Source organism: Electrophorus electricus, chromosome 9, assembly GCF_013358815.1.
Source record: "Electrophorus electricus isolate fEleEle1 chromosome 9, fEleEle1.pri, whole genome shotgun sequence".
Classification (NCBI taxonomy): domain Eukaryota; kingdom Metazoa; phylum Chordata; class Actinopteri; order Gymnotiformes; family Gymnotidae; genus Electrophorus; species Electrophorus electricus.
Window position 1 is genome coordinate 6,776,453 of NC_049543.1, and position 10,189 is coordinate 6,786,641.

General features: G+C 40.1%; 1 protein-coding gene across 2 annotated transcripts; it reads left to right on the forward strand.

Moving 5' to 3' along the window:
• Nucleotides 1–1,124: 1,124 nt before the first annotated feature.
• Nucleotides 1,125–2,399, forward strand: nrarpb (NOTCH regulated ankyrin repeat protein b). 2 transcript variants are annotated; one of them, XM_027002826.2, is made up of 2 exons: nt 1,125–1,227; nt 1,384–2,399. In XM_027002826.2, the coding sequence occupies exon 2, from the start codon at nt 1,754–1,756 to the stop codon at nt 2,087–2,089; it is 336 nt and encodes a 111-aa protein (XP_026858627.1). In that variant the 5' UTR covers nt 1,125–1,227; nt 1,384–1,753; the 3' UTR covers nt 2,090–2,399. The 2 variants fall into 2 exon arrangements, with proteins under 2 accessions (XP_026858627.1, XP_026858628.1); XM_027002827.2 differs by having other exon boundaries at nt 1,130–1,227; nt 1,369–2,399.
• The last annotated feature ends 7,790 nt before the right edge of the window (nt 2,400–10,189 follow it).

Sequence of the window (10,189 nt, forward strand, 5' to 3'; positions counted from 1 at the left end):
TATCTCCAGACAAGTTCGGTCAAGTCTGACAGTTAAGACTTCTTCAAAATGGTGGGGGGTTTTCAGCAGTTACTGTTTAGTTTATTTCAAAATCTGGATTATAATTCAAGATATGAAAAGTACGTGAAATAAATCATTGAAAGTTATAATTAAATATTTATATTCACTTAAACCCCAAATATCTAGAAAATGTTAAGTGCATGTCTGTATGGCATATATCATATCTTACATCCATTCACTTTGCTGTAGTGCCATTGAGAGGAAAAGAATATTAATCTAATGAATATTTAAGACCCAGAGAAAGCAAATGAAACTCCCATCCTAATGCTTTCAGTTCTTATGAGTATTTTGGCTTGTCAGGTGGTTTTTTTGTTTGTCAGTTGTTCATCATGCGTCTTTGGGTCACCCAGCAGCCTAGTTTAAGATTTGCTCATTGTGCCAGACTGTGCATGCTAGCTAATGCAAAACCAGCATGCATAGTCTCGTCTCCACGCTTCTCTTGGATTCTGTGTCACTTTATGAGTGTTTAAACTGTTGTCAAAAGACACTATTACTCTCCCATTTGCCACCACGTATCAAACTTATGAATTGTTGACATGCAGATGTAACCCTCCTTTCAAATTGCATATATATATATATATATATATATATATATATATATATATATATATATATATATATATATATATATATTCCAAGTATGCTGATATATTGTTCTTCTAATTTTAATTTGTTATTTCCTAAAGTTAAAACCATGAATATGAAAGGAGAAGTGGGTGAATAGGGAAACAGAACCTGCGAAACTCTCAAACGTACTTTTAAGACTTCAAAAGCGATGGAGCAATCTCTGCGCAATATTATAAGCGAATGTGTATTGAGAAACTAAAGTGACATTTAACGAAAATTGTCTGTGGAGTTTTGGAATTAAACACTACCCACAACAGCAACAACAAATGTTTAAGACATTTTTTTTTACATTTTAAGATTATTCTGTTAAATAACACCGTTTCTGCAAAGTGAATAATCACCGCTGGTTTCCCTACAGCCTAAAAAAAAAGATGACCATAAATCCCGCCCCTAACAGACGAAGTTTATGACTGGCCATTGTTATTCAAATGAACTCAACCGGGGAATAGACGGGATTAGCTATAACGGAGGATACGGACTGGATCTCATAGCGCGCAGAGAGGTACGGACGGTCAAGACCGGCTCGAGGGAACCATCAAGGTAATATGCCAGTGCGCTTTCAACCATTAGTTGTGCATTAGAATACTTGCAGGAATTGTAATTTTGCGAAGATTACACCACCGTTGTTTAAATGGTTTAAACGTTCACTGTTTCATACATTATACCTACCTACTTAAACAGATTTATCCCGAACAGAGTTTGTCGCCGTTCGGACTACAGAAAGCAGAATGGACTGTTGAAGTTGCCAACTCAAACTAGACGGACGTGAGAAAGTTGAGTGAATACCGTGCAACTGCTCCGGAGAACACGTGAACTGTAGGAAAGGAATATATCTGATGTTCAAAGTAATTTAATCTCTTTCTTGAATCAGGGTATACTTCAACCCAGCCATCGTATCCACTCAAGTGACGATTGCTAATCGCTACTGACTGGTCTAGGCATTTCTAAGGTGGATTATTTTTTTCTTACCCCCAAAACACCAACCTTTAAATAGAACTAGGAGCGAGTACAGTAAGGAAGCAGTGGATTTCAGTCGTCTTCCGCAGCGAGGCTACCCGCTGAAATCATGAGCCAGGCGGACATGACTTGCTCTGCGCGTCAAAGAGTGTTTCAGGAAGCCCTGAAGAAAGGCAACACGAAGGAGCTCCATTCGCTCCTGCAGAACATGACCAACTGTGAATTTAACGTCAACTCGTTCGGACCAGAGGGACAAACGGCGCTCCACCAGTCCGTAATCGATGGGAACCTCGAGTTAGTGAAACTGCTGGTAAAGTTCGGCGCGGATATCCGTCTGGCTAACAGAGACGGATGGAGCGCCTTGCACATTGCGGCGTTTGGCGGACATCAAGACATCGTCCTTTACCTCATAACAAGAGCGAAGTACTCATCAAGCGCGCTCTGAGGCGAAGGAAATCGGACGCTGTACCCTAAGCCTATCACATTTGACTACATTTGTGCCAAAGTAAAGGACAGTTAATTTGTCATGTATTGTGGCATGTTCGGGAAATTGATTTAACATCACCTGGCACAGAATTCAAGTCCAAAATGCAGCTAGTGTTGGGTTGGTACAATGTCAAAGATGTAGTTTGCCAACAGCAGATACAGTCTATATTATAATCATAATCAGTGCATGATTGTAGATTCCCCTCGATTGCCTTCTGTACATATTTTACTTCCTCTAAGATTGATGATACCAAGATACAGTGAGGTAGCCGGGGTTATATATATATATATATATATATATATATATATATATATATATATATATATATATATATATATAAACCAGATTCTTTTCAGTTATTTTTTTCAAGGCAGGAACTGTTATTAGTTGATTTGGCAATGCTGCATGAATCAGGATGACTTTGCTAGGATGCTGACCTCAAGACTGCTGTGAAGGCTAGCACACAAAATTCAGGATCTCTAGCTAATTATGCATTAGTTCCAGATTTTTTAAAGAGCTGCATGCTGCAAACGGCTGTTTCAAATAGAAACCTCACCTTGTAAAAACCACCTTTTAGCAAGTTGCCAATTTCCCTGTCAACTTTGTTTTAAGCAAATGTTAACGCAATTCCTTTCTTAGTAAATTAGAATTCCTCATATCAGACCAGCAGGGAAAGTGGGTCACAGTTTTTGAGATGAGGACTGGCTTGGCTTTGAAGGGTCATGCCAATCGCCATTATCATTTTAAGCTATAGTCATTTTTAAAAGACAGGCCACTCACTCTGAATTACTGACTAGCTTCAACCTTCAGAAGTTGAGCAAATCTACAGGAGTCCGACGTATTACACACGTCTGTACAATGAACTGCATATTGAAGTACACAGGCCTGTTTTCCCCAGTTTCACTGCCAATGCTGGAAAGCTGTGTTCAAAAGTCAAAATGCTTGTGACTGAACACTGATGAAGTATCATTCAAAGCCAGTATAAAAATATGCATCATTTATACTTGAGAATGTTTTAAATATTGCACTGATGGCTGTTTTATGAACAGTTGGTGTCAAACCAACTTTTAAAGATAAAATTTTTTCCAAATGGAAAAAATATCATATTGTATGGAAGCTCCATGGTAGGTTAGTCTTCTCTCACTTTTTCAAAGGCATTTAAATGTCTGTAAATGCTGAATTTGTAAAGCACTTTACTTGATGTTCTCCCATGCCCATTTTGACATGCTACTGTCAGACAAGTATAACAAATTGTTTTGAGCTGGAACAACATGGACACTGATCGTCTTGTTGATCCTGTTCGTGGTTGAACATTCAGGTAAAGTGTTCAGAAAATCTTGGAGCACTTCCTCATAGAAGTCCCATCCTCCTCTTTTTAGGGGGATGCTACATGGAAAAATTGGTGTAACGAGAGGTTGCACAATGCACAAGTCTTTACTTGATAATGCCATAACATTTATGACATGAGAGTAAAAATACCTTCTTTGGATGAGATAAATGTCAGATGACTGTGATTTTATTGGACCACCTTTTGAAATCTTATTTTCTTCAACTGGTCTGTCATTGTTACGCTTTTGTGAATTTTTGACGTGTTTTATATCTGTTTAGCATTTTTGTGTTGAGTTTTAAATGTTATGAGTGGTAATATTTTTGGAAGATATTACATGCTGTATTTTGTATCATTGTACAAAAGCATTTTAAAATATTAAATTCTGCTGTTTTAAGAGAATTATGAGTTCAGTAAGTGTATTTAGGACTTTATTTAGCCTAGATCTGTGGGGGTATCAAAGAATCTGAAGAAATTCCAAAGTTCAACTCAGGACAGTGCAGCCACATTGAAACTGAAAACTAAGGTTAGCTCACTTACCCATTAAGTCAGGTTTGTAGCGTACACCACAGATGCTGGGCCCCCCAGACAATAGTCAGCCATAGTGCTATGGCCTGGCTGGACAGACACTAAGCTTATCTCCCCACCCACTAGACTACAGGCAACTGGCTGACTCTCTGCACTCTTAATAATTACTTATTGGGAATATGAACGTCCATGTGCAGAGGCAGAATAATTCATCTTAAAAATGCTTGGATCCATCTTGCACTATGAACCTGAACTGTTAACGCAGCAGTTCCAAAATTGGCCTGGTGACATGTTGTTGGTGTCATAATGAAAGTAGGTGACATTGGTGCATACCATTAAACAACAGCACAACCATGCATAAATCAGGAGAACTATAATCACATTAATAGGGGAATATTCTTGTCACATATCGGAGACGACAAACACGAATGCTTTATTGTTGCCAAATCAAGTTTTCCATCTAAGTATTGTCTCAGATTTCCCACTGTTTGTGGACTGCATTCGCATAGAAGCTATACTTATATATAAATTACATTGTCGTGTGCTACGTGTTATGCTAAGGTGAAAGGTTGTCTGAAGGCGGCGAGTCTCCTATCAGAAGGAACTGTGCAAATGCAGCACAAATTAACAAAAAATGACAAATGTCAATAGTAGTGTATGAGTAGTGTATCTGCTCTGAATGGCACCTGTTGGTCCTGCACAGGTTCAGTGTCTTTTCTTAGTTTCTATGATAGGTTATATTTAGAATGAGCTGACTCCAGCTCAATTGTCATGAGATACCAGGCTAAATGTCAGATGAAACAGTTCCTTGTATATACAGATATTTGCTGCAGCTCTGTACAGTTATATACAGAGGGTATCGGAATTGTATGTAGGGCATCAGAGAGAGCGACAACAAAGTTGTAGAAGCCTGTAAGGTCTAGAGGACTGGAGTTGCATATTGCTTTACAGGGTACCTCATGTACACTCTTTCAACAACTGAAAATGGCTTTTTTTTTTTCTAAAGTCCAAAATTAAGACCTTGATTTATAACATGCAAATCGCATGGGTATCATATGAAAGTGATCACTAGCGATTCCAGCACTGCTTTTACCACAGCTGTTTTTCAAATCATCAACAAAGAGAATTTTGTGCTCAAACATCACCACCCCCTCAAACCTCCACCCCTAACATACAGTGCATTTACTACAATTTTTTAAAACGCAAATCACTCTCTCTCTCGTAACTCTAACCTTTGGTCCATGCATTGACAGAAGGGCCGAGGGGGGGGGGGGAGGCAGGTGGCCAGGCCGATCCTCATATGCCCTCTGCTCCTTTCTCTCTCCCCCTCCCCTTCCTTTCTTTCACTATTTCACTCCATTTTGCGTGCTCCAGCTCCCGGTGACAAGCCGCCCCATTCACTCATTCGCTCTCCTCCTTTCCCTCGCTTTTGTTTGGCCAGCCTGGCTCTCTGCTCTCCTATTCAAGGTCCAGACGGCCCACCATTGACGGGAACCCTTGCCCAAGACACGCTGCCCTACCCTACACCCCCCCCCCCCCAACATACACACACGCACGCACGCATGCACACATACTCACACATACACAGCTTTGCAGCTGCTATGGTAATGAGAGGGAGAGAGGCGAACGAGGTAGAAGACCCGAGAGAGGAGGGGTAAGGGGGAAACAGCAAAAAAGAAAGGGGGTATCCTTATGCAACTCAATAACCAGTGGCCCCAGGTTTTTTCTTTCTTTTTTTAACAAATGGAAAATCTCTCTACCCCATGCTCACCTCCTTTCTTCTCCCCTCCTGTCAGCTTCCCACCCTGCTCCCTCCTGCACTCTCCAGCCCCACCCCCCCACCCCCCTGTCTGGCCTCCACACCTCCTCTCCTGACCTCCGCTTTCTCATTGAAATCCATTTTACACTGAACCCTGAAAAATGCAAGTCCAAAGGTGTGTAAAGTTACTCTAATGCCATGCTTTTAAGATGGTGAAAGTGGTGTGTTTCTGTCTGTGTATGCTTTCCACTTGTTTTCACCGTTTGTTTTGCTTTGGGCATACAAAGCCCATATGTATGACCCATATGCACATATGTAAGAAAGTTTATTACTTACCCCAGTGTATATATAGTGCTAACCAATTTACTGCATCTGAAATCTATAATATTTTGTGTATAAATCATAACATATTGTTTGTCATATAAATGCATTGAACGTTATCACATCAAAAATAACTTCTCAAACTCTGCATTTAAATGGAACCAAAGTATGTGTGTGCATGTGTGTGTGTGTGTGTGTGTGTGTGTGTGTGTGTGTGTGTGTGTATGTGTGTGTGTGTGTGTGGGAGTTGGAGGATGGGGTGAACTCAGGGCCCGTACTGGCAGACGGTTGTGGGGCCCCGTGCAGTCTCCACTGCACAACTATTCGTCTTGCGTCTGTGCATGGTGACCTGTAGGATCATGTCTCATCTGCCTCCCTGTCACATCAGAAAAGAGAGGCAGGAGCGTCCATATGGAGAGCCTCCACTCTCCAAATACTGACACATAACTCAGGCCATGTGTGTGTGTGTGTGTGTGTGTGTGTGTGTGTGTGTGTGTGCATGCACACATTTGATTAATAAGTGCAGACGCATAGTATGGAGTTAAACATCTGTGAGGTAACAGGTGGAGCGTTGTGACCTAAGAGGCAGATTTCACAGACATAGGATGCACTGAAAGCACAGATATTATTTCACCTCTTTCTCTTTACTTGAACTTGCCTGATGTTTTGTGTTATACAATGTGGAGTAGGTGACTGGTAATAGTCACGAATGTGTTAAATATTACATACAATGGACATACTTACTGTTCAATTTGATAATGCATATCTCAACTCAGTGTTAAAATGATACACACTGGTAGGGTTGGGTTTAATCTCTTATGTACCCAAATCTGTGTACCCAACCTTTTCAGGAAGAGGTTCTGAAGGCCCTCTAGAAAAGTGAAACATGCAAACTGGTTTTAGAGCAGTTATAATTGGATCCAATTAATTTGCAAGGGTTCATTAAACACTATTTAATCCCAGGACAGACCAGGCAAGTTCATCTAAATTGTGAAAGAATGTTGAATAGCACTGTTGAACTCTACCATAAATGTACTGTTTTTTAAACCTCTTCATTGCTTTTGTTGAACTGGAGCAATAGTATAGCTGCATATATATTAGAATTAAGACTTTGTAGGCGAGCGGGGTGAGTGGATCCACCTGCAAAGAATACGTTTGCAATTCTGAGAGCATATGTGTGTACTACTGTTTGCGTGCACACACGTGGGGCAAGCACCCCTCCTCACGCATGAGCATACGTATGCGTGTATATGCTAGTGCGTAATTATGGAGGATAAAGGCGCAGTTGTAGTAAGTGAAACTCTGAGCTGGAGAGTGTCCGGCTGCTTTTCTCTGCGGCTGGCCTGGCTGAATGGAGCCATTCACGAGGGTCTAACCGCAAGCTTTCTTTATCTGCATTGTTATACCCCCTCCCCTTTACCCACCACGGCATAATGGCACTCCGTAATGGGTGCAGGGTTGGTGTGTATGTGTGTGTGGGGGGGGCAACAGGGGGGGGAGTATTTGGGTGAAAGTGAAGAGTGGGGCAGGGGGTTTGTGGTCACACACACACACACACACACACACACACACACACACACACACACACAAACAAAGGGCTGGGGCAAAGCTGTGAGGGGGTAGAGGATAGCCTAGCAGACCGGAGGTTCCTGATCCACTGAAACATCCTTTTGTTCCCCACACCTTCTCCAGGACTTGCAGCATCAAAGGTGTGTGTGAGTATAGCAGCCGTGCATGAGTGCAACTGCTGGGCACTTCTGTTACATGATGAGTCTGTCAGCAAGGAGAGGCAATGGAGGCAAAAAACAGTGCCGAAGTTGGTAAGACCTCAAGGTGGGTGCCACGTACCGCTGCGATAAAGGTGCCCCCCCCCCCCAAAAGAAAAATTAAGAATCTGCAGTTATTTATTTAAAGACATTCATTCTTGCTAAGAGTACTCTTCTAAAGCAGACATTCACTCAAGTATGTTCAATGGGCCCACATTATCAAACACCTTGGAATGAGAATCCTGGCATCAGGTCTGATCTTTATATGGATGAAGTTATAAGGCAGCAAAATGTAAAAACTAATTTCATATCAATGTTATTACTCTAACACATTTGATAAATATGATCCGATGACTGTACATATTTAAATACAGATATATTAATGCAAATTAATTTCTTTGGATCTGGACCAACCTCATATAAGAAACTAATTGATTTGACAGAAAGAAAAGAAACATTAGACACAACATATTCCTTGACAATGACTCAGCATTTGAGAAATGTGATGTAGATTAATCCAATGCCTTATGAAAAATCACAACTGGTAATGATGGAGGCTTGCAGTAACAACAGTGCACTCACTGAAACCCTCAATAGGCATGTTTACTTTGTAGCATGGTAGTAAAGTCAACAGCAGTCCTGGCATGGCCAAAGAATTGCTCTAGACCCTACAGGAGTGCATTGTAGTCAAGGACTAACCTTGCTGTGTTAAAATAATAAACAGTAGCGCCCTCTGGGGGCTAAACCCCCAATTCTAGAATCTGTTTATCCAACGCCTGCACTTCCTTAAAAATAGTAATGGAAAAATAAGGATCACTAATTGTCAGAGTGAGTGTGATGGAACTAAAGGAAGGAGAGAACAGAAGGAGGAAGAGAAATGGAAGCTTTTAATGTATTTTACATAATCTTGGGTATGCCCAATAACATGACAGTCCGAAACAATAGTTAATGTGTTTCTCCATGTCCTGAGGTCAATACTGCAATGACTCTGCAGGAACTGTGAGAGGGATTCTTAAAGAGAAAAATGCACAAAGACTTTCATAAGAGGAATATAGGACACAGCAAATATGAAGTAAACACAAAATTGTAAATCAAGTGTATCATGAGACCAAGCCTGGAAGTATATAGCAACATCAGTTATTACAGAAGTGAAATATATCTGACATGAATTGTCTATGATAAAAATTGTTTTATCATTCAAACGCTATTAGTCTCCGTTTCTTCTTTTCTGCTGATTTCCAGTTTTCGCACAAACATTAGTACTACTGAAAATACATGCAAATCACTGAGTCTCTATTTTAATGTATTTACTAAATGTGTTATCCTGAAATTCCTGTCAAGAAACTAAAGTACACTGATTGATTTCAGTCCCTCATTGTGATCAGTCAAATAGATGACCATGCATTTCAACATGCCCTTCTGTTCATGACCTAGCTTGTCAAAAGCACCACAGATTAGTGATCATATAAAATGCTACAGAGAGTATTCACCCTGATAATTATCATGATGTTAAGATTCTCTAGAAATCCCAACCTCAGCACATAAGCAGTGTTTATACAACTAAGACCTATTTGTTAATAATAATTTTAAAAATCGATTGCTCATTGTAGTTTGTATTTCCATCTTTTTGCATGTGAGTACACTTTGTGTCTTTAGTCTTTGTGAGCATGTTGTAGTGCTGTTGTTTGGGGTTCTGTTTTCTCTCTGTTGCTCTCAATAGATCGTGCTATTTTGATGTTCTGGGGTACACATTTAACATGCTTCATGAGTTTTCAACAGAATTTGACACGTGTCCATTGAATCAAGCATACTACTTTCTGTAGTGAGGTCATGGCTATGCTTTGGTCTGTATAATTTACCAAAATTATTTTTCAAAATATATTTAATTCAGCAGCATCAGCTAGTGGCTCATTCCTGTCAGGTATTTTCGCCAAACCACTAAAAAATGTTGACATCGAGCCACTCTTGAAAAAGAAATCTCTGGGCGAATTTATGTTAAATATGTTGAATGGGAATTTTTTTTTTAACCAACTGATTTTTAATGTAAATAACTATCTTGACAATTTTCAATCATGTCTGACCCCATAGTACTGACACGGCCATTATCTGAATACAGACTGGTAAAATGTCAGTTCTTGTATTACTACATGTTAATGCTGGATTTGACACTGTAATCACCGATTACTTCTAGACAAGTGGGAATATCAGATAGAACTATTAGGAATTACCTTCAAATGATTTAGGTCACATTTAGAAGACCAGAGTTACTTTGTCAGAAATCAGCAATGAATGACTGTAACATGCAGAATCCCTGGGGATCAGTATTAGGTTTACTTTAATTTAATCTGTATATGCTC